General features: G+C 43.7%; 3 protein-coding genes across 3 annotated transcripts; 1 reads left to right on the top strand and 2 right to left on the bottom strand.

The window, feature by feature from the left end:
* The first annotated feature begins 190 nt into the window (after nt 1-190).
* Nucleotides 191-17,872, top strand: LOC134197264 (lysine-specific demethylase 5A-like). The gene is made up of 26 exons (XM_062666550.1): nt 191-1,454; nt 1,513-1,590; nt 1,808-1,867; nt 1,971-2,033; nt 2,094-2,162; nt 2,557-2,667; nt 2,719-2,814; nt 3,396-3,499; nt 3,660-3,855; nt 3,921-4,043; nt 4,173-4,325; nt 4,393-4,574; nt 9,969-10,131; nt 13,062-13,181; nt 13,263-13,457; nt 14,182-14,296; nt 14,357-14,423; nt 14,612-14,736; nt 14,794-14,941; nt 15,003-15,102; nt 15,420-15,687; nt 15,740-15,827; nt 15,982-16,120; nt 16,180-16,362; nt 16,414-17,322; nt 17,381-17,872. The coding sequence occupies exons 1-26, from the start codon at nt 1,317-1,319 to the stop codon at nt 17,684-17,686; spliced, it is 4,299 nt and encodes a 1,432-aa protein (XP_062522534.1). The 5' UTR covers nt 191-1,316; the 3' UTR covers nt 17,687-17,872.
* A 1,035-nt stretch (nt 17,873-18,907) lies between these two features.
* Nucleotides 18,908-20,315, bottom strand: LOC134197269 (ETS translocation variant 1-like). Its single transcript, XM_062666555.1, has 3 exons — nt 20,228-20,315; nt 19,827-19,925; nt 18,908-19,749 (listed from the first exon to the last, which is right to left on the bottom strand). The coding sequence occupies exons 2-3, from the start codon at nt 19,888-19,890 to the stop codon at nt 19,235-19,237; spliced, it is 579 nt and encodes a 192-aa protein (XP_062522539.1). The 5' UTR covers nt 19,891-19,925; nt 20,228-20,315; the 3' UTR covers nt 18,908-19,234.
* Nucleotides 20,316-20,755: 440 nt separating this feature from the next.
* Nucleotides 20,756-23,135, bottom strand: LOC134197473 (ETS domain-containing transcription factor ets-5-like). The gene is made up of 3 exons (XM_062666804.1): nt 23,013-23,135; nt 22,796-22,870; nt 20,756-21,668 (listed from the first exon to the last, which is right to left on the bottom strand). The coding sequence occupies exons 1-3, from the start codon at nt 23,086-23,088 to the stop codon at nt 21,034-21,036; spliced, it is 786 nt and encodes a 261-aa protein (XP_062522788.1). The 5' UTR covers nt 23,089-23,135; the 3' UTR covers nt 20,756-21,033.
* Between the last annotated feature and the right edge of the window lie 1,141 nt (nt 23,136-24,276).

Here is a 24,276-nt window from a genome sequence, read left to right as displayed (position 1 = left end):
GGCCAGAGACAAAGCAGTTAGACCTAGGCCTGGTGTCACATTTATACTGTTGTACTTGTAGTCTACAGTACACTTGTACATTGAATTAAGCCTTGAGGTTGCATGGAATGTAGCCTTCCTCTCACAGATGCAAGTGAGATGCAAGAAAGCATTGGGGGGGGGGGGGAGGTGAGTGGGAAAGATTTGGCAATGTATGAATGCATTCATACAAAAGTATGAAATCACTAGACCGACTGACAAACAGATTGACAGACAGACAGACACATAAGAAAATCAGTAATACCTTGTCGGGACAGGCCAAGTGTCCAAACTCATAGATGTTCTATAGAAAAGGGATTACATGATCCCTTTTAACCAATTAGTAGTTAAATATATATTGTATTTAGTTGTTAGTTGTTTTCTCTTGCTTTTATTGTCATAGGACAAACATAGTTAGCCATTTGCTATTGTATCCTAATTCAAATATGAATTTTTTGTATTGACAGACATAAAGACAGACAGACAGATACTAGCATAGTTGTTTTAGCTTCACTTCTATGTAGAGTTAAAGTTCTTTATCAATAGAGAATATTCGACAGACAGACAGACAGACAGACAGACAAGAAGTCACGTGATGAACTTGGTCGACCTAACGCTGCTGAGTTTCTGGACATCTGGAGAAAGAGATTCTCAACTCAACTTCAGAAGTGCAACGCAAAGGTCATCATGAGAAAAATCTCAGCTCTGACAAATGACATTGACTGTACTGTAGATTGCTCTACTCAGTTTTTCAGCCACTAAGTTGGCTCAGGGTAGTCTGCATTGTTCTCTTTTAGGTGTTACATGTTTGTTTGTTTTTAGAATCTAGTCCTAGTAAACTCTCGCAGTTACAGAACTTTATATAGTTACCTTGCTAGCATTGTATTATAGATGTATGTTTGAAATAAATGTTATTTGACAGACAGACAGACAGACAGACACGCAGACAGACACAGACTGATCTATTTAGCATCTAGTCTTCTCTCTGTGAGAGTTGCTTAGTATATCTAATCTCTAGAGGTAGATACACCGCAACTGTCAGTAAGGAGGAAGTGGCCTGGAAGCGAGGTTAGTCGGACTTCATATTTGATCAAGTGTCACACTCCATACTAGTCCCCATCTTACAACTTACACAAATAGCATTGAGTTTAACCGAATTTCATTTTTAGTAAGCTTTTTCACGCGACGTACCGACGCATTGCATCTTCTAGAATGCTAATAAGCAACGTTCGAGAAATCCGGGACCTTGAGAATCAAAATAACCAACCAATCGCCGACAGTTTGCGTCTCGAGGTATCATGGAGGAGTTCCGACGTCCCCCAGAAGCTCCTGTCTTCGAGCCGACCGAAGAAGAATTCGCCGACCCAATCGCATTCGTCAACGCCATCAAGCCCATAGTGGAAAAAACAGGCATCTGCAAGATTCGTCCGCCTCCTGTACGTCACATTGCATGACCCCCCTGCACAGTAATGATCACAGCATGTCTTATTCTAGAATTGGCAGCCACCGTTCGCTTTGGACGTCGACAACTTCCAGTTTTCAACGCGCATTCAACAGCTCAATGAACTGGAGGTCGGTCATTACTTGATATGACTAGTCAAGACAATAACGTGACATGAGAACGAGGCTGACGCTGGCAGCATGCCGTAGTAACGGTTGCATGTGGCTTTGTATCACAACTTGGTTATCCTACACGTGGTGTGACTGTTTTCAGCATTCGTACCATCGTCAAATGATTGAATTCTTGTCTATCGGTTTTGATTGATGTTATTGGGGTTTTGTGTTGAAGGCGAGGTCGAGAGTGAAACTGAACTTTCTAGATGCATTGGCTCGTTTCTGGGAACTTCAGGTAAGTTTTCTATTATTTACTGCACGTGTGGATGCAGTAGCTTACTTGGCTGCATGCCAAGCATGACAGTATCGATGATTGAATTCATTGTGTGATGATGCAGGGTACCACTCTGAAAGTTCCGATTGTCGATAAGCAGAATTTGGATCTTCACAAGCTACATAAGGTGGTTGTTGTTGGTGATTTGGTGGGTGGAGTGTGTTGTTGAAGATTGTGGTGTGTGTAGGTTGTGGCTGAAGAGGGCGGATTCGAGAAGATTTGCAGACAGAAAAGGTGGTCGGTAGTCAGCAGGAAGGTGAACTCATAAATAATGGCTTTTGAAAACTGATTTGTGTTGGTAGTCGGTATTGTGCCATCACGTTGTGATGGTTAGTTAGTTTTTTGGTCTGCATGTCGTTCTGCTCTGTTTGTCTGCTTGCTCACATGCTTTCTACAGTGTACAAGTATTATGTGTCTGATCTTGCTAGGCATTGGGTCAGAAGCATGTGTAGCTTTTGTGTGTAACTATTCAAAGGTAGCATATCACATCATGTAAAAAGTCTTAATTGTCACACACACACACACACACACACACACACACACACACACACACACACACACACACACACACACACACAAGATTGTTAGATTGTTGAGGTGACATTTGGCAAAATACGTAGTTGTATGGTGAGTTGATTATTTTGCTTTAGATGGCTTACAATCCTACCCATTCACATGCGTCTGTGGGGAGCTTATTGAGAGTTCACTATGAGAAGACGTTGCTGCCATATGATTTGTTTGTAAAGAGAACAGTTCAGAAGGTAGACTTTGATGAACATGCTAGTTGTAAGGCAAATATTATTTGTCTGTAGATAGAGGAACACCACGGAGCTAGTATGTCATCGGATCGTCGCCATTGTAGAGATGATCCGGATTTTATTGTGAGGAAGTCTGGGAGATATGGAGAGGTTTGTTTGTTGTTTTGTTTTTGTTTCTGTTGTATTGTTATGTTTGTAGGGTATGTCTGTTTGTAGTCTTCTTTAGTTTTGTCTGCTTGTTTATCTATCTGTTTCTCTCAGTCTGTTGTCTGTCTCTTACCATTTGAATGTCTGTGATCTTAAAGTCTGTCTTTTGTTTTTCTTTATTTTTGCTTCTGTGTGTGTGTGTGTGTGTGTGTGTGTGTGTGTGTGTGTGTGTGTGTGTGCATGTGCATGCGAGTGTGTGTGTGTGTGTGTGTGTGTGTGTGTGTGTGTGTGTGTGTGTGTGTGTGTGTGTGTGTGTGTGTGTGTGTGTGTGTGTGTGTGTGTGTGTGTGTGTGTGTGTGTGTGTGTGTGTGTGTGTGTGTGTGTGTGTGTGTGTGTGTGTGTGTGTGTGTGTGTGTGTGTGTGTGTGTGTGTGTGTGTGTGTGTGTGTGTGTGTGTGTGTGTGTGTGTGTGTGTGTGTGTGTGTGTGTGTGTGTGTGTGTGTGTGTGTGTGTGTGTGTGTGTGTGTGTGTGTGTGTGTGTGTGTGTGTGTGTGTGTGTGTGTGTTTAAAATCGAATATTCTCAGGCTCCTAAGATGTGTGTGTCTGATGATACTAAGAAACAGTTTCAATCACCAGGACCAAAGATGCTCAATGGAAAAGTAGTTCAGGCCACTTCAGTAGAAACTCGGTGAGAGCATATTATTGTGTTATAGGTTGTGGGTAGTTTGTAGGTGGTGTAATTGGTTTGCTGAAGACAGCATGACTGTGTGTCATAATATATGAGCCATGTGATAGAAATATGAATTATGCAATGCTTGTGTTCCTGTCACTCAGTGTACTGTGCATAGAGCATCAAAAGATGACCGTCAGAAGTCTGTAGTGGATATTGAAACCATCTACTGTTTACTATGTAAGGGAGGAGACGCGGAAGAGTATTTATTGCTCTGTGATGGGTGTAATGGTGCCTACCACACGTTCTGTCTCACTCCACCACTACATATCATTCCAGTCGGCGAATGGCTTTGCCCTACTTGCTTGGCTAAGGTGAAGACAATAGGCAGCAGTTGAAACGATCTTAACTTATACTCTATATCCCGATTGAATTGCAGGAATGCCACATTATGCAGGAGGAAGTGTTTGGATTTGAACAGAACGAGAAGATGTACACGCTGCAATCGTTTGGTCAGATGGCCGACAGATTCAAAGCGGAGTACTTTAATCGGCCGCCGCATGTAAGTCACACATGGAAGCAAACAGTACCCCACAATGTTGCATAAAATGAATGTCATCTGGCTTATCAGAGATGAGCTGTTTAGTTAATAGGTTATTTATTATGCTTGTAAGGAAGTATTGTGTTTTAGCTTGTTCCTGTTGATGAAGTAGAGAAAATGTTTTGGAGGCTCGTCACCTCTCTTGATGATGAAGTGACCGTTGAGTACGGTGCCGATCTTCACACTGCACGGCACGGCAGCGGATTTCCATGGAATGACAGAGTATCAACTGGAGAGGACGAGGTGACTAGAGGGAGATGGTCTTGGGTTTGGTGAAGGTTGAAGATTGATGGTTTTGTGGGATGTGTAGGTTTATAGCAAGTCGCCGTGGAATCTCAATAATCTTCCGAATCTTCCCAACAGTGTGTTGAGTCAGATTCATGTCAATATCTCGGGCATGAAGGTTCCTTGGATGTACGTTGGTATGTGCTTTTCGTGCTTTTGCTGGCACATTGAAGACCATTGGACATACTCGATCAACTACTTACATTGGTATGGATGTTGTCTGTCTGACTGTTTGTTTGTTTGTACGGTAGTACTTGTGTGCACGCTTGCTTATGTATCTGTGTGTCTGTCTTTCTGTCTGTCTGTCTGTCTGTCTGTCTGTCTGTCTGTCTGTCAGTCTGTCTGTCTGTCTGTCAAAGAACATTTATTGAAACATCAACGCTAATACAGAAAGGGCTACATATAACACTAAGAGTTCAAGATAAACGACCATAGTGGTCATAGAAGAAAAACCCTAGCGAACAGCCATCTGATATTTGTAGCTATCATCAGAGTCATTACTACAAACTATTCTGTCAATATTTTTAGCTAAAACACTACTATTGCAACATTGTAATGTTATTGACAGTATTCGCTGCCAGTACGTTTAAATTCAATCGAATTCAGCTTTCTATCTTCATCACATGATCTTACTGAGATCTGGTGAAGCTTCTCTCCACTATTCCCCCAACGCTCAAAATGTTTGAAAACCAAGGGAATCAAGCAAGGAGAATCTCTACCAGTGTGCCTTTCTTTGCTGTACTTCTCTATCTTCTTTTCTTTCCTTTTTGAAGCTGCTGATCCATCTGTTGTGGCTGCATGTGAAATTACTTCTGAGCTCCACGGGTGTGCCAGAGAGACGTCAAGTTCAACGTTGAAGTTAGTTGCACTATGGACAGCTATGTCAGGTCTGGATTGAGAGCTGCTGTAACAGTCTCTTGGCTCAATAGTGTGAGGAAGTGACACACGTTTCAAACATTCAGACCAAGCAGAGACCATTGAGTTGTGTGACCAACCTGGACCCTCTCCTGTCTTGCAAGTAATGAGGTGGTATCCATCGGTGTCCGGTGTCTTTCCACAATCACATTCAATTATAGATTGAGGCAGTGGCAAACGTAAACCCAACCTCATTGATGCTGCCATGTGGAATAATCCAGGAGAAATTGCAAGTTTTCTTGAGGTGGGAATAGCATTTATCCAGGCTCCTGAGCCCTTTTCTTAAAGAGATCTCAGACGAGCTGCGTCTTTGATTGAAGAATTGTCAATCATGTACTGAACTTGAGATTTTGTTTGTAGTTCAGTCACCTTATACTGAAGTCTTTTGGTGTTAGAGACGAGGTGTGTCAGCCTGACCAGGACACAGACACTGCTGTAGATGGTGACTAATGCTATCTACCTGAGCACTTGGAGACATTGTTTGACTGTATACTGAAAGCGACTTGTGGTTGTAGATCTGGAAATCGGTCTGGTAACACTTGCAACGAGTGAGCCCAACCAGAGAGGAAAGCAATAGGTGAAAGTTGAGTTGCAGAAGTCATTCCGAAACCGCCTTACCTCACTGGAAAAGTAGCCTGTGACCAGGCTTCAGCAGTCATGTCATTGACATTCAACAGTTTGGTAAGGTAGTTTGCGTTTGTGTGTCGTGGATAATCGTAGCAGACCGTAGCTCATCAGGAGGAATGTTCTTGAGTAGATGACACGAACGATGAGCATGGCAGTAGCGAAGAAGTAAGATGGCACTCTGTGTATTCCCCAGCTGGAGCAATTCTTCACAGAGTAAGCTTCCTGACTGTGCACAGTCAGTGCAAACTTTAGGTGAATAAGCTGTTACCAACTGGGGTCCTCAGGACAATGATACCTTTATTTGAAACAGGAAATGTGACATCAGAAAAGACTGATGCGGTAGGAGAAAGCAATTTCTAATTTTTTGTCTTGGATTTACAATTTAATTGGTGAAAAGGAAGATCTGAGATCATTTGATGCTGAAACATCATCCAAGTATGCCCAGCAAGTGACGTTTGGGTTAGCCTTCTGCTGTCTACCAAACAATCATAGAATTTATGTTTGAACAGGTCCCGTATACTCATGCAGTACGACCTGTATAAGAGAGATCTCGAGTTCAACCACGCACACATATTCTATCTTGGCAGAGCTTTACCCTACATTGTAGCTCCAGTTGAACAGAAGCCTTTAGTATCTGACCGGCACATGGGGCTCCAGAGCCCCAGTTGTTGTGACTGCCTCTTTATGCCGCAAACTCAAGAAGGGGCACACGCAAGACTTCCTCACAGAAGTATTACAACATGTAACTGCAACTAGTTCGTACCAACTCCTTCCAGAGATACCAAGGGTTCTGTGCTAGAGGAATTTAACCAGTCACACAACACATGGATGTCGACGGTACATACGGCCTAGACTAGCTACGTATGTCAGTTACTGTGCTTGAATATTTCTAAGATGTGTACAGTATGCGCAAACTGCTGTTGCAACAAACTAGTACGATACGCAGTTGTAATTACAACATGCAGATACCCAAAGCATAGGACAGATATTGATCTGTGCGAGAGCAGAGAAAGCTGCCTGTTAGCACTCAGTGACAACAAGGAAGAGGCACTTCTTGACTATTGTGACTTCACCTACATACAGAGAGAGAGAGATCTGAGAACACTGCTAGTAGGGATGAGCCAAATTATTTTTTCAGACATTGTGAGCCATCTGCCTACACAACTTTAGTTAATTAAGAGTTACTATTTTCATGTAACATAGCAATACACTTAATTACGTAATTACTATGGTGTTACACACTGTATACTACAATACTGTACACATGCATGTACTGCTTTCAAGTCACCATAGGGTGTATTACGTGTATTACTGCAGTGTACACATTACACGGCTAAACATCTTCAAGCTAGATCCTCTACATGTATGTTATGCATATTGTCCGAATGATTGTCTACTAATGTGCGGAAACACATAATATCTAGATGGCACGAAGCAACACCTCCCTGACACCACAAGTCACGCCCAAATCTGGCTGCCATCTGTCATGAGTCCTGCTCGATAGCCTTGATACGGCGGTAGTTTGCATGGTGCTGGCGGGACCTGATGGCTTAGGGAAGTGCATGCGCGACCGAAGCATCTCTTCTACTCTGCGTTCATGCAGATAAAGAGACGAAAAATCAGTTGGGCAAAATGTAGGGAGCAAAAGAATGTTGCATGCTTGGACTGCCCACAACAAAGTACGTACTATTAGCCCACAAAAAGTCATACCCAGCAAGCCCCAATGCAACCGATTTCTCATCAAAATGTATATGCTAACGACAGTCTTGCACATGCTTTACAACAAATGCCAATAACACTCACCTTGTATGACTACGTTGCGAGTCAAATGACCGGAAACCGCCATGATCATCGTCTCTTTGACCTCGTCCTGCACCTCCAAACAAGAGAAGATTCCACCTTGACAAGAAGTTCTGAAGAAAGCAATAGTGCAGGCACATCCAAGAACCAATTAGGTTGGATTCGTTCTGCTCTATATGTATATGTTGGGCGACATACAAATAGTCGAAGCTAACGGCGGATGAACGTCATATTTGACTGTTTTTCTCGGCTTCCTGCAGGCGTATCTAGACCTCTCTAAGGTTGGAAAGCACGCAAAAACAGAGAATAAATCAGTTGTCAACGCTGCCTTGTAAGACGAGCTGAGGTCAAAGACTTACTAGACTGTGCACGGATGTTTCGAGGTTGTCATGCAAGCTATTGATATGCTCTACAGATGTTCAGATTATCTGGGATATCTCGCGAACTTAACTTTCTTGGTTGTTTGGTAGACTGTCTATAACTCTAACAATGTGTACTGAATAGTGATCGAAAATATAGCAGGACCAAGTGGATCTCCTTGGTGGATTCCCTCCTCTGAAGAAAACGTTGATACTGTTTTACCGTTGGTGTAGATTAGTGGATTGCTATCAGAGTACATCTGGAACACGTTGTATATTTCTGGAAACGACTTGTATACCATCTGCATCAAATATGACCTTCTGATGGAGTTGAAGGCATTTTTGACATCAGTTTTTAGAAGTGACCACCAATGTTTGTTAGATTCCACGAGAAGACGACGCATTTGGTTACAACCAGTTCAGATCCACCATCTGTTGCTACGCCATGTTGTATTGGGGCAAAGAACTTGGAAAGTGATTGTTTGAGCTGGCAGCAGATAGTCTTCACCAATAGCAATTGGTTGCACATCACCTGACGATTTAGGAAGGGCAATAAGTTGAGCTGATGACAGTAACTTGCAAGCTGACTTAGGCAGCTTTCCTTCTGCTATGCAAGTAGCAGCAAAGTAAATATCCTCTTCAGTTCCGACATTGTCCATCAGTAGACGTAGATGTTCAAATCGCCACCCAGAAGGACCCGAGCTAGACCCACGAGGATGCTGGCGAACTTTGATGTAGAATATTGATTTATTAAGAATAAACCCTTTGTTATTTGATGGATGTACTTCAGTTAGGTCACTGCTTCGTTTCGGGTGCTTAGTGGCCAACTTGCTCTTGTTGTCTCATTGGCTGGAGCCAATCCTGAACTGTTAAGTGCTTTAGCTGCTCGTGAAAGCTTGCCCATCCTAACCAGGTTCAAGGCAGCTCGTCTAGCGTACGAACGATGATCTGTAGCTTGCGGGTGGCGTGGAGGAGGTGAAATTTGGAGAGGATCTTCCCAATTGAAAGCAAGAAACTTGTCGCAGTTGGATTCAAGAACTTTCTCCGTGACCCTGCCTCCTCTCGTGAGAGGACGAAGGAGCATCCGAGGCAGCAACATCAGGAGCTTCCATGTCGTGTCATCTTGCGGTCATTGCCTGATTTTCTTTAAGGCGAAAGATCAGCAATCCAGAAAAAAAGGCTTTCAAACTAGGTTTGATAGTTTTGATGGTTGTTGGTGGCACTTCGCTGAGGATATTGTCGACGGAAATTCCCCGGATAAAGTCCCAAGCAAGCAATTCTGGATCTAAAGCATTAGTACCTTCAACAAAAGATGCATGTATAGATTATCTACATCAACCATTGAAGGTGATGAGCACAAATTCTGAACATGAGGTGACAAGAAAGACAACTGAACAGACGACTCTGATGGTACTGAAAGGGGTGCCGATACGGAAGACTGATACGTCGAGGTGGAATTGGAATTTTATGTTCTCAGGCGTTGTTTGCACTGAGACTGGTTCTGTCCGAACTTTAGGAACCATTTCGGCAGAAGTGGAATTGCTAAAGTCCCCAACGGCTGATGAACTCACTCGGTAGATCTCCCACACTGAGCTTCTTGTAGATGGCAGAGAACCCTTCTCAAGGGCTCAAACGGAGCAACACGGGAAAGGACAGCTTTCCAATTGCGACATGACATTGCCTGAAAGCGTTCAAAAATTCACAGCCACACCACCCGACATCCGAGATCTGTCTGTCTGTCTGTCTGTCTGTTGTTTGTCTTGTTTCTATGATTGCGTTCATCTCTTCTCTCGTCTCTGTCTAAGCATATGTCTTATATTTTCTGTCTGTTTGCTTGTAGTAGCTTAACTTTCATCACTGCAATACAAACATTTTAGTGTACTGTTTTGTTCTTGTGAAGGGGGGAGCCGAAGACTTGGTACGGTGTCCCTGGTAGCTATGCTGAAGAGTTTGAGCAAGTGATGAAGCATACGGCTCCCGAACTCTTCCTACATCAGCCAGACTTGTTACATCAACTAGTAACTCTTTTGTCACCAACTGTGCTAATGGAGAACAACATTCCGGTAAACAGTCAGTAAAAGTGTAGCTTAATTAACTAATGATGTACTCTACTTTGTGTTAAGTATGACACCAGCAGTACAAGAAAACTTTTATGCTTACTCTTCCAAACGTTGAGAACTTGAATAGATTTAAAGCTAAATGTACAAACAAAGCGACACTACAAGTTTTACTAAAATGCTCATTTATGTGGTATTGGGTTATGTCATTGTGTGGCTGTTATAGAGATAGTTAGGTCTCGGTTAGTGTTCCATTTACAGGGGTGCCCAAGTTTGAAATAGTTGGCACTGCAAATGTACTTGACGCTGCATAGACTCAAGTGACACTCCCACGCATACTGGTAAAGTAGTGGTAAAGTATGTAAAGTATGTATGACTGGTAAAGTACGTAGAGTGTATGTATGACAGCTCATAGTCTACGTCTCAGGACCAGAGTCATCAGACTTACTTTGCTTGGTCAGTATGAGTCAATCTTTCTTTGCTTTGACATATTGATCTACCTATGCTGTGCATGATAGTTGTTAATGGGCGTGCCAAAGCATGACTAAAACAATCTTGGTGTTGCTCTGGCGCTGCAATATTGGTTTGACGCTAGATAGTCCGTGGGCCAAGTCCAGAATTGTGACTTTTCTGTGCACCCCATTGCAAACCATTTTCTTTCTAGCTTATCCGACATAATTTTTTGTGGTGATTACGAAAATGATGTTTTATTAGCATCAGAGTGTCCAAAGTTGACTAAAGTAGCATTTTCTTAAATTAAAAATATTGCCATAATAACCAATATATGAAATTAAAAAAAGAAGTCGGATTTGCTATCAAAAACTTTTAGGTATGGTTTACAAGCATTTTCTTAATTAAGTTCATTTAAAGCAGAAATCAGATGTATTTAATTAACTGAGCTCAAATAGATGATGTATATATGCATGTGAAGAGATCTATAGTCTGTCTGTGTTAATAGTGACCGCTACCCGTTCCAATTAAATATAGTCAGTATCACTGATGCTGTTCCAGTAAAGGCATGCAACCTGGGAGGTACTCTAGACACATCTTCTATTTACCAAGCAATATTTATCATGCTGATGCGTTGCCTTTGATTTCTTGACTCTGTCTGCCATCTAATCTGTGCCGGAATCTGATGTGCACCAGAGCAAATGTCACTAAAACGTCATTATTTGTGACTTAACAGATGTCAATATTTATGTGAGATCCTCTTGTGTTTGCTGCATGCTTGGCATGTAAAAATATTGGGGTGTCAGCTTCTTTTTCGCTGCATGAAAGTGCTGGAATCAATTGGGCAGTGACAACTAGACCATCGATCTATAGTAAACCTTGAGCAGTTGCTGCAGTGACACACAACTACACACTTACCAATCAAGGAGACGTGTGTATTTTGGCAGCTGCATGTCATTTTCTAGACAGAAAATCAACAAATGGTATTCTATTTGCTGCTGCTGCCATGAACCTTTTCTGTCGCGAGGAAGCATCTGGTGACGATGCTGTACTATCTATAGCTAGGATGAAAGCAGGTGTGGCAATTGATGCACTGCAATTTCTCTCCAAATTTTCAATTGGCAAATGCCGATAGCGATCAATCACAGTCAATTCGATTTCTGGAAGACGCGTTATCGTGTAGAAGAGCGATTCTGTCAATTAGAGATAACTATGACATGTTGTACGCCAGACAAAGTCACTATTAGTAAAGTTAAAGATTGACGAGGTGTTCTGCTCTAGACTTAGCGCTCTCCCATGGTCACTGGCTACTGTTGATGGAGGGATACAGAAGACAGCCAAGTCTAAAACGATACATTTTAATACTGGAAATATGTGACTCATGTACAATTTTCATTAAATGGTACCCTTTTCATATCCCTGCAGTCGTGAAAACAATGACCTGTCGGACCGAGGTATCGCTGGAGAACAATTGCCTTCCACTCTTGGTAAATGAAACACGGGTAAACATTTTCAACTTTTACTCTCTCTTCTATACGTCATCGTTAGCTAGGCAACCGTTGTTGAAAGAACTGCCATGTATGCCTCACCTTAGTTGGCCTTGCTGCAAGCCGGTAAGAGCTAGGACCTAAGGTCGTATTTTACCTCACAGGGAGCAGCTAGTTCAGAGCAAGGATTGACGAGATCATCAAAGTTATCGGTCGAAAGACTAGCTCGTAGATAGGCACTGCAGTCATGATCAATGCAAGAATCGCATTCGAGTGTCTTTTTAAACGTATATACAAGCTGTGTGTAGACGTATACATACCTATAGAGTTGACTAATACTACGCAAACTACTCAGCACATCAGTGCAGTGTAGCGTACTACAGTACTGTACAACATTTCAGGTAAAACGGTCAAAGCACAATTTCTCACATCCTGTACATGTTGACGTCACAACTTGGAACTATAGAGTTTAAATTAGACTTTCTACAGCGGTATATTATGCAAGAGCTGATGTGTTGGAAGCTTCACAGTAACGTACAGTTAGCAGAAACCATCACAAGATCAGGATTTTTGTCTCAAGTTGTATAACATGTGTTAGGCCTCGCGGTTCCAGTTCATTGCTGCGTGGCTAATTTGCAAAATGGTCTTGTTCTAGGTGATCAGACACGATCTGTCTTGCCAAACATAGGTATTTTCAAACATCTAGTGTCATACGACAAGCTCCAAGTGCCAAGAATTGGTTTGCCAAAGGGTGCATGGACGACATTTTTTGAAGCCTTTTTTGCAATTGGCCCACGGACTACTACATGCATAACACCAGATGGGCACCCCTGAATTTTGTCTAAAGTAAACTCTTTCTTGATTGAGCAGGTATGGTGTTGTCGTCAATTTTTTGGCTGACACCAGTAGTTGTAGAACTGGAATGGCATGATACTAGACGACTACAGTGACTTACGTCTTACACGATCTTGCAATATACGACAATTGCATTGTATACAGGTGTATCGTATGGACCAACATGCCGGCGAATTTATGGTGACGTTTCCTCGAGCGTATCACGCTGGATTCAACCAAGGATTTAACCTTGCAGAGGCAGTGAATTTTGCACCAGCAGACTGGGTAACGCATCTTGAATTTTTGACAAAGTAATTAATAAACTTAACATAATAAATTTGTTCCTGGTGTTTTTGCTTGTATTAGCTCTCATTTGGGAGACATTGTGTGGAAAACTATAAGCACTTGAAGAGGCATTCTGTCTTTTCACACGAAGAGCTGCTCTGCAGAATGGCAAGTAGTGCTGAAGATATTGATCCTGAAATTGCTGTCAAGACGGCAGAAGAACTAGGTGCTGTTCTTGAGCTGGAGAAGTCAAGACGGGAGCTGGTGAAGCAGAAGGTGGTCATATTGTCTGAGAATTATTCCTGTTTTGGTTTATTCACGTCATTTTGTTTGTTGTTTTGGTTAGTATTAGACTTGCATGGTTGGCTGGTTGTTGATGTTGTCTGTTTGTATTTGTATATGTGTCTATGTTTTTGTCTGTCTTTGTGTTGGTTGGGTGTCATATTAGTAAACTCGCTAACTTGTCAGAGTTTAGACATAACTGATTGACAAGAACATTGTTGTTTATGGGCTCGTTTGGCTTGTGTGCATACAAGTGTGTGTGTGTGTGCTTGTTTGTTCATCTGTTTGTGAGTCCAGCTGCTTGTTTTTGTTTATTAACCCTCAGAGCTGTGAAAATGTGTGTGTCATTCTGTCCCACCATTCTGTTTGACTTGTGTGTCCACTAAATCTCTTAATAACGACAAAGAAGTGAGTTGAAGTGCATTGCTACATCATCTTGCCATCTTAAATAACACTGTCACATGACACATTTAACATGTATGAGTAACATTGTGTGAGCAAAATCAGCACTGAGGTTAGGCACTTTAATGCTTGTACTTGGTCATTTGTATACTTTGTTGTCTCTCAACAAAACTGTGCACATTTCGTGTGTTCGGTTTTGATTTTAATTAATTAACGATCAGGATGTGATTGACATGCATGGTTGCTCACATCTTTTTATGTAGTTGCACAACAACATGTACTCGTAATCTTTTAATGGGAGTTATGTGTTGTGTAGGGTGTTGTGTACTGTGAACATGAGCCATTCGAGCTTCTTCCTGACGACGGTCGCATCTGTTGCATTTGTAATTCAACTTGTTTTCTCTCGGCAGTCACTTCTCCTGCTAAGCCAGGTTGCGCGGTTATCTTGTATCGTATTGGTTGACATCGTGATTTAAGTGTCTGTTGTGCAGGTAAGTTTGTGTGTTTGGATCATGCCGAAGAGCTGTGCAGGGGCCATTGGAGGGACTGCTGTTTGAGGTCAGATTTGGTTTGGTTTGCTTGCTGCTGTTTGTCTTGGCTGTTTATTTGTTTGTCTTGTTTATGTTTATTGAATGCTTTGTTTAGTGTTTGTTGTTTAGTTGTGCACTTGTTGCACATTTGTACTTCTGTTGATTGGATATAGTTTCTCTCTGTTTGTTGTGAATAGTTAACAGGCATTTTTTCAGGTATCGCTACACGTTGGATGAAATGAAGTCACTGAAGCTTCTTGCAGACAAACGCTCTAGAAAGTATCTCGAATGGAAAAATGCCGTGGAGGTGGCTCTAGACGCTCCCTTCGCTAGTCGACCGAGTTAGTTATTTTAGTGTTCACGACGGCACCAAATTTGATTTGTTCTTGTTGCTTCAGAAATTGCCGATCTGCGTGGATTTATTTCCCAGGCCTCGGATAGTCACTTCCAATGTCCAGATCTAATCATAGAAATGCAGGAAGCAGTTGTTGAAGCAGAACGTTGTGCTCTTGCTGTACGCCAACTTGTGGGAAAGAAGCAGAGAAAGTGAGTTTGGGACTGATGTGTTGTGGTAGTTGGTTTCTCGTTTAGAGTTAGTGTTGTGTAGAAAACACAAGGAACAAGTTGTGACATTGGACGATTTGAAAGAGTTTGTTGTGCAGCTGGATAATCTTGCTTGTGAGATTCCTGAAGCTCAAATTGTCAAGGTGAGTGAAGTAAGGATAGGGACAGTCTGAAGTAGCCCATCGATGCATCACTCTGATACACTATGTATTTCCAATTGATTCAATGAAAGTTGTATATATGTATGTAGAGTGCGAATCTGGCACTTTCATGTTGTTACATATGCACGCGTGTGCGCGCACGCACACACACACACACACACACACACACACACACACACGCACACACACATGCACGCATGCGCACACACACGCACACACACACACACACACACACACACACACACACACACACACACACACATACACACACACACCACTCTAAGTATGTTTCCTGTCAGGTGTTGATTAGTCGTGTTGCTGATTTTTTGAATCGAGTCGGCAAGGCTATGTCACAAGAGTCACCCAATGTCGAGCTACTTCGGAGGCTTCTGGCAGACGGCGAGGCATTGAACATTCCTCTTCCGGAGCTCGAACAGCTGGAGACAGAAATAAAACTGGGGTATTGGCTGAACGATATCAACAAGATATTCGACTGTGGAGAGCCTGTTGCAGTCGACACAGTGAAAGAATTGCTGCGAGAGGCGTCATCAATTTCGTCTCACCCTGGTAATTGACTTCGTTTGTTGATTGGTCATTCTGGTTATGTGGCTGTATGTAGGAGTGAACAAAGCAGTTATCAAGCTTCGTGATATTCTTGAGCTGAGTAGAAACTGGGAAAGCAAGGCACATGCAGCACTCGCAATGAAGTGAGTTTGAACTTTTGAGTTTGAAGAATAGGTGACAGAGATGGGACGGTAAAGTATACAGTGGACACGTTCTTGTATTCATCTGTTTACTGCCTGCTCGTTTGTTGTAGTGCATAAGTTGTCCACATTTGTTTTATTGAAGTGTCTTGTTTAGGCCGTGTGCTAAGGAAAGCTATATCAAGGCTTTACTTAAAGAGGCTACCGAGTTGCGGACACAATTGCCAACAGTTGGTCATTTGAAGGCAGCTTTGGCTAAAGCTAACGGATGGCGTCAAGAGGCCGATCGACTTCAGGTGAACCGAAATCGCGCGTTTGACCAAAGTGATATTTGGCAGTGAATTGGTTGTTGTAGAAGTTGGGTAGGGATCCTTGGCTGTTGGAGCTGGAAGGCTTGTTGACAAGAGGACGTTCCATTCCGGTTTATCTCCCAGAGATAGTTCACATCGAGTCACTGCTGACTGCCGGAAAGGCGTGGAGGGATCGTGTGTCTAAGCTTTTCCTAAAGAAAAACAGTGTATGGAACAGTTTGCTGGAGGTACGTGAATGTGCCAGAGTAATTGCAATCATTGATCACGTGACTGTGAAGGTATTGCTACCGAGGCTAAGTGTCGAAATGAAGTCTGAGAAGCATAGAGAAGTGCAGTGGGAAAGGGTTGTGGGTGACGGCAGTCGTCATATGGACGAAGAGATAGCCCGAGTGGTCGACGCCGAAATGACCGAGTGGGAAGAGATGAGAAAGTTGCAAGAGAGAAATAGGGATCGACATCATTGCTACGAACTGAGCTTGACGAAAGCCAGTCATTTTAATGATCTACGACAGCCGTTCTGTGTCTGTAAACGGAGTGCAAGTCCTAACATGATTGAATGTCAACTGTGTAAAGATTGGTTTCATACCAATTGTGTATTACCGACTTGCAGTCAAGCAGGACAAAGAAAAGCGTTCGATAAGTCTAAATTTTTGTGTGGTTGCTGTGTACGGTCGAAGCGTCCAGCACTGGATATGGCTAACTTGTTAGTTCAGAATATGAAGAAAGTTCCCGTGTTGCTGCCGGAAGCCGTGGCATTAGAGAGGCTGGCTCATCGTGCAACAGAATGGCAGCTCAGAGCAAGACAAGCGCTTTTACTAGCGAAGGACTCGGTTGCCCAGTTGGCTATAGAGACTAAGCTGCCTGTGGCAAAGAATCAGAAAAGTAGTTGTGATAAACAGACTGGGATGCATGGGTCTGGTGATAAACCGGATATTGTTGAAAGTGAGACAAACAGTGGACAGGGCGGTGAACTCGAAGTGGACGTGGAAGCGATAAGTCCTCTGTCTGAAGAGGATCGAGGAGAGCACATGTCTCTTCGTGATGACTTACGGGTCGAGTTGGAAGAGCTAATGTTCGAGGGTGATCTCCTAGAATTGACAGTAAACGAGACCCAACAAATATGGCAATTGCTGCAGACGGGCTGTACGAGAGAGAAAACCATTCGATCATTGCTAGTCGGAGAAGAGGTGAGTTGTGTTGCAGATTGTGTTAAGCTTGTTTGACCGGTGAGTGGCTTACTTGTAGCGGCCCGATCTCTCAATGACTGCAGATTACAGTCGGAAGAGACGGCGGTTGGACTTTGATACCAAGAGGCGAAGGAGGCGAAGGGTGAAGAAGGATCCCTCGCCCGATTTAGACAACGAGGAGGAGGACGAAGACGAGGAGGAGCAGTGTGCTGCGTCGGAGTGTCTGATGCCGGCTTCGGAAGAGGTGCAATGGGTGCAGTGTGATCAGTGTTACCGGTGGTATCACTTTGCGTGTGTCGAACTGACCAAGGAGGCTGCCCGGGCGCTTGACAAGTATATCTGCAGTAGTTGCTCTCTCATGTGACCTCTCTGATTGTTTGCACACGCTGTGTGGCTATTGGCTGCCTACTGCGCATGCCTGGTCTATGTTGTATACTGACGCTCATCACAACTATGTGGATAGTGACAGCGACACTTAATTTATGATTTGAGTTGGAGAGAAATTGTGGTGTGTGTATATATAGATATATATAACTAATTGTACACCAGGCTTCTGAGTCCAGAATTCTTCTCACTGGGGACACCACAAGGGGCGGGCAGATTACCTTGTCTGCTTGCTGATTAAATTCATTTTGATTCAGAGCTGAGAGGGTAAACTGATTGTAAGCTGAGTTGGCGAATAGAGTGTGACGTTGAGAAACGGCAAGTTTAGGGTCAAAATTGAATCTGAGCGGATTTCTTTCAGTGCGCATGCGTGCTTTCGCTGTGTTGTTTCTTTCTGGCCGTTTGTTTGTTTAGGGGTGAATTTCGTGTTTGTAGATACTGACACTCAGCGCTGGTATTTTCTTGTGTTAAAAAAAAACAGCTACAGAGCAGTATAGTCATCGCCAGGATAAACTACTTTGGCCTAACGCGCGTTAGTAAGCATAGCAAGGACAGGATCAATAACATTGCGCCTACAACAATTAAAATTTCTTGCTTTGCGGCACCGGTAAGCACCGGTACCTTAGCTCGTTGAATGTACGCAGCATGCGTACATGAGGCATTCACGATTTTATAGACTGTGGCCAGTCTAACTCGAATCCTGAGACCTCTTGAAAGTAGACAATCTAGAATGTTGTTAGCATCATGTTGCCCCGGGCAAGACATTCATGCACTGGTTACTCGGCTTCTATATTGTGGTGTGTGTGTGTGTGTGTGTGTGTGTGTGTGTGTGTGTGTGTGTGTGTGTGTGTGTGTGTGTACGGTACCGTGGCACCCGCGGATACCGGGGTGTGAGGGTACAGCAACCGCGGGAAAACGCGCTTTATGGTCTGGCACCGCGAGACCAATAGACACAACGAATTCAACAAACTCTCAAGCTGACAGTTGAGTTTCAGTTTGCGCTTTTACACCGTTATTAAGTTGTGCCCAAAAAAGTCGATCCATGCGGTTTCATTTACTGTATCTACTCTCACTCTCACTAGAGACGGAGAGTTTCGAATTCACTTCCTACCGATGCAACATGACGAGGTAAGCTAGAGTTTCAACTCTGTGCATGCGCATGAGCGCTAATTACACACGATGCCGCACATTTATACAGCAATCAACCAATATTTATTGAATCAAATGTATAGTTACTCCATTTGTTATAATTATCAGTGTTTGTACATCCGCCATACAGAAAATGCAACGAAAACAGTCAATTAATTAATTAACTTAATCAGTAAACTACGGATACTAGCTAATTATCCGTGTACGTCATCAGATACTCTAACTATACTTATACTATGTGCTTAGACGGAAATTCTTACACCACGAGCCTATCGAATAGCTTCAGGGGAAGACTATTTCAGGATCGAGGTACCTTCCACATATTATGACTAAAGTCTAGGTACTTTTTCTATTTGCTGCATTGTAGCTGTCTATGGTATTAGTAGTGCTGTAGGAAGGCAGCTTGTAGTGGGAAGCTGTACATGTAGCCTTGATTGGCGAGAGCAGCTTGCAGTGCCATTGCTGGTGGAAATGTGAAGAGTTGGTTGGGTGGACTGGGTGTTGCTCTTGCTGATGAGGCTGGCGATGTCTCGAGACTCGGTACAGTGTGTCGCATCTGGGGTATCACTGTGATTCGCTTGGCATCTTGTCGTATTGCCAGTTTTTCTTCTTGCATTTCCTTTTCCTGGGGTTCGACAAATTTGTACACAAAACGTTTTCCTGGAACTTTCTTAATGATATTCTTGCTGTAGTAGTAGCGCATCGCGCGGCTCAGTTTCTCATAATTCATCTGTGGCCTGTTTCGTCTGCTGCCCCATTCTCGAGCGACTCCTTCATGATCTTTGAGTTTGAACTCGGTGCCCTTACCTGTCCAGGCAATGATATGGCCAAATTTGGACTGATTGTTGAGTAGCTCCAAAAGGAATTGCCATAGTTGCTGATTGCATGGTGGTACTGAAATGAAAAACGAAAAACTGTGATGAGCACTGGATTTTGAAAATTCATCTGAAAGTGGGTTAGTTAGTAAGTACCCGGGTATTGTCCTTCCTGCTTGACTTCTGCTGCCATTTTTTGCGTGTTCAAAGAGGCTTCCATGTCTCGTTTCTTGGGACTTGTTAACTGACGTCTCCCTGGAACACGGAAATAAGGTGTGAGACTGGATCTGGTGACCAGTCTCCCTGGGTTGTGGTATGTTGTTAGGTAAGGCTAACTGTTGTGCCACAAACAAAGTGCATACACAGAACCACGTGCATTGCAAGGTCAAAAACGGACGTTTTGTTTCCGCGAGCTCTACATACATGCACATCGCATTTATACAGTCACCCTGATGGGATGAAGTGGTCAAGCTGTGTGTCAACCAGTCTGTCTACGTTTGTCCAGAATGTCGAGCAAAAGGGTGCATGCATGCTCGATTGCTAGGCTTTATACTCACCGGTTGCTCAATTGGTTGTTACTCTTTGGTCTTGTGCTATGCGACTGGCTCGGTCAGACAGCGAGACGTTGCTCTTGACTGCTGCAGTGGGAGGTGTAAATTGAATGAAGTACGGACACGCACTCACGGGTGTTTCTACCCACGATCAGGAAAACGGAAAGGTGTGTCATAGAAATCCCCCGTCTATAATAGTACAAATGGCATCCAATCGCTGCTTTGTGGCCAGGATATTGTCTGTTTGCATTGCTACGGCTGCACTGTTGTTCGATCACCATCACATTTGCATACGCCATTGCGGAAGTCTGGCTGTTTGCTTGAAGGAGACTCTTGTCGGGCTGTAGTATCGTATCTAACAAGTCTCCTTGAGGAATATCGAGTTTACTCCGGAATTAGCGCTCCGTCTATTTCTCTCGGCCGTTGTGTCATTAGCACATTGTACATCACGGAGGAGGCGGTGCTGATAGGGACTTCCCCTGTTACTTCCGGTGTGAGCGCGAGCGCGTCTAGCAAGTGATCGTTGGTGTTTTCTTTATTTATATTGGTTTTTGATACCGAAGTTCATGTTGTTCACGTAAAAATTATGTGATCAACGCGTCTCAAATAGGTAGTGATAGCTATTAGAGCGGAAGGAAGAAGGAATGTGACGTCATAGCACAGAACTACACTATAGTTAGTCGGTTGCTAGGCTACTGTACTATCAAAAAACCGACAATATTGCTACCTGTAGCAACGTGTCAATAAGTTAGCAGTTACGTAGTGTAAAAGTTAGATGCTGCTCTACAGATCTGTTGAGATACAATCCGGAGTCAGTGTGTCCTATAGGGGCAATAATCGATCGTTCCCGGGTACGCATGCTCGGCATGTTGTGTGGGTGGGTATCCGAGGGCTTGGAGCGTAGGCGGTGCCGGCCTCGGTTGCTGGTAGTTGTGAGTCGGTACAGTCACTGTCATCGTCACTGGTGCGGTCACCGGCATCGTCCCCTCAAGAAGTGTTTGCTCTAGTTCTGCCAGTATCGTCTCTGTTTGTGTATCAGAAAGAGTGGCAACGGTCGTTTGGTGGGTGAAGAACTGTGGGGCTTGAATAGTGCTCGTCACGGTTGGACTCGGTGTAGCACTGCTGTTACTACCATGACTGCTGATAGGACTCTCACAGTTATAGTGCAGCGTGTGTGTCGTTTCTGGAGGCATTATGAACTTGTAGACGTGTCTCTTGCCTGGCACTTTCTCAATTATATTCTTGGTGTAATAATATCGAAGCGCACGGCTTAGTTTGTCATAAGTCATGTTGGGCTTTCTCTTTCTGATTCCCCATTCTCTGGCTAGAGCATCGTGGTCCTTCAACTCGAACTCCGTTCCACTACCAGTCCAGCTGATAATCGACCTGCATCGCTCATTGTTCAAGAGCTCTAACAAGAACTGCCACAGCGGTTGACCGGTGCTGTCTAGAAGAAAAGCAACTGTTAGAACATAGAAAGTTATAGCTAGACAGTCAATGAAACTATGACTGATTAGTTTAGTTTAGTTTAGAGTAAGTAAGTGACGTCAGCGCTATTTTAGAGACGCGGCCCAGTCAAAGGAATGCTGTTTTGCTTGGAGGCTATAATTTTCGGTTTGAGTCGGTCGGTCAGCTGGACGGTATGTACATGGTAGTATCGTCGTGCGCTTGTACAGTTTGAAGTTTGTCTGAATTGCCAATCCTACCGAGGGGCTAGCGAGCACACCCAGCATGCATGCATACAGTTGATGCAATAGACAGTCGTCTTCCTCTTTAGTTGTTCTTGCGGCCGGTTTTATTTCTTCTCGAGCCTAGCTGCACGCATTCGCACGTCGCTTAACGACTATGAAAGAGAGAGACCGTAGTTGTAGAGACGCATGTTGGACGGCTAGACGCTGATTTTTGAGTGGAACAATTCGGTTCCGCTGCGAATGGATATCGAAGTGTTGCACAATTGTGACGCTGTCGAAACGAAGAGGCAAATTTAGGTTTAACGAGAAGATTACGGCACCACAAATGATGATAGAACAGCTGAGAATAAACGAGGGAGGGCGTATGTTGCTACAGCTGTTTGTTCTTCGTATTAGACGTTGGGGTGACTATTGCCTGACTTGAAGTCGATATGCTTGCAGCATTCTTTTAAGTAACACTTCTAGACACATTGGACTATCTCGTATACAACCTATCTCTTTGTTTCTGAGGGCGCCGGACGCTGTCATACGATTTTCGCGTGGGCAAATGATTTAGCACGTGCTGGTTGTACGCATTCGAACGTCCATGTCTAGCCTGCATCGTGTCGAAGAGTTCACGAGATGACGGCCAGCGGAAGCTACACGGACTGTCAGGTTTCTGGCTAGAGATGGTAACCTTGTTTTTCGTCCATTTTATGGGATTCATCTGTTTTTGCTTGAAATCGTAGTTCAACATAAGCTACTAGGTTTAGAGGACTGCTGTAGCAGAGCCGGCTGCTTCTGACGGCTCAGTGAAATGTGACACCACGTGGTCCGGCAAATGTCTAGTGTACCGGATGACATGCGACCGGCGTTTTGATCTAATGAGGATGAATAGACTTACTTGGTAGACGTTGACCTTGCAATGAGAGCTTCGGTAGTACTTGTCGCGTTGCTGTATGGCACGGTTCCGGAGCAGCTACAGAGAGCAGACAGAAGAATTAGAGAGATAAAGAGACATTCTATCGTTCTAGTTGTAGTTTAGCGAGTCGTTTGCGATGAAACGGAGTTTTAGATAGAACGCTATTTATCTAGAGAGATTTGATACAGACTGCTCTTACTTTGTGCTTCAAATGTTGAAGTGGCGGGCGTGCACATGCCTGCTTGACTGATGAAGCTCGATGGAGCTGCATACATAACGTCTGGTACTCGGCTGTTAGTCGTCTGCGGGAGATACACGTGTCCTCTAGAACCACCACTGTGATCCATCCAGCTCAGTCCAAGACTGCTGTCTCTCTACAGCTCGCAGCTCTTGTGTATCAACAGCGTCATGAGATGTATTACATGTGCTTGGTTACGCCCTGCGGTTTTTAAGCCCCTCCTCTAACTAACATTCATTAGACGTGCTATGATTTCCGGCAGAGGAAGTACGTCAACCCCAATAGGCTTTGCACATACGGTGCATGCCGTTGACGTCCTGCTCGGCGATACGATACAAGGTGCGGGCTTCCTATTTGACTTCTAGCTGTGGTTTCAAAGTCTGTTGAACGACCGCCCGGGAGCGAGCGAGCTAACCACCCGTACGGAAATGCATAAATCCGTTTTTTGGTTAGGGGCGAGTGTTTAGTGACCTTGCGGTTGTAGGCTTTCATATGCTAGATGTACTGTACAAACTGGGATGCGTGTGACGCGCTTTGAATAAAAGTAATTGTAGAACACTCAAGCTGGTGCTGCACACTCAGTTACTTCACTAGTGTTTGTCTGATGCCATGCCTATCCCGACCCTGAAGACTTTCTAGTGGGTATTCGACCGGAAGTAATTTAGTTAGTTGGTCTTGTAGTGCTAGGCGGTGATGTCATGAAAATGTAAGCGCCAGGACAGCCTGTACGAACAGGCACGGATTCGCGTCCCTTCATCTATGGTCCCTTCCACGTAGGAGTTTAATTTATTATTGTATTTAATGTAAACTTGAACTTTGTGATGTGTCACTATAATTGTGGTAGGGCTAGCTAGACCATTATGACAGTGCCAGGCGGTACAGCTAGTGTACACCCATACAAATTCAGGATGATTCGACAATGGTGGCTCTGTTTCCTAGTTGTCGTTTAGGTCTGCATCACTGGTGCTCGACAATTTACATCTAAAATCATGCGATTAACATTTAACCCTACCATGCAAGATGTAACCATCTGTCTGTCTGTCTGTCTGTCTCTCTGTCTCTCTGTCTCTGTCTCTGTCTCTCTCTCTCTCTCTCTCTCTCTCTGTGTGTGTGTGTGTGTGTGTGTGTGTGTGTGTGTGTGTGTGTGTGTGTGTGAGAGAGAGAGAGAGAGAGAGTGGGTCATCACTGAAAACGAAGTCACTGCTCTAGTAAGTATATTTGAATC

This window comes from Corticium candelabrum, chromosome 22, assembly GCF_963422355.1.
Source record: "Corticium candelabrum chromosome 22, ooCorCand1.1, whole genome shotgun sequence".
NCBI classification, from domain to species: Eukaryota; Metazoa; Porifera; class Homoscleromorpha; order Homosclerophorida; family Plakinidae; genus Corticium; species Corticium candelabrum.
This window is presented reverse-complemented; position numbering and strand designations above follow the sequence as displayed.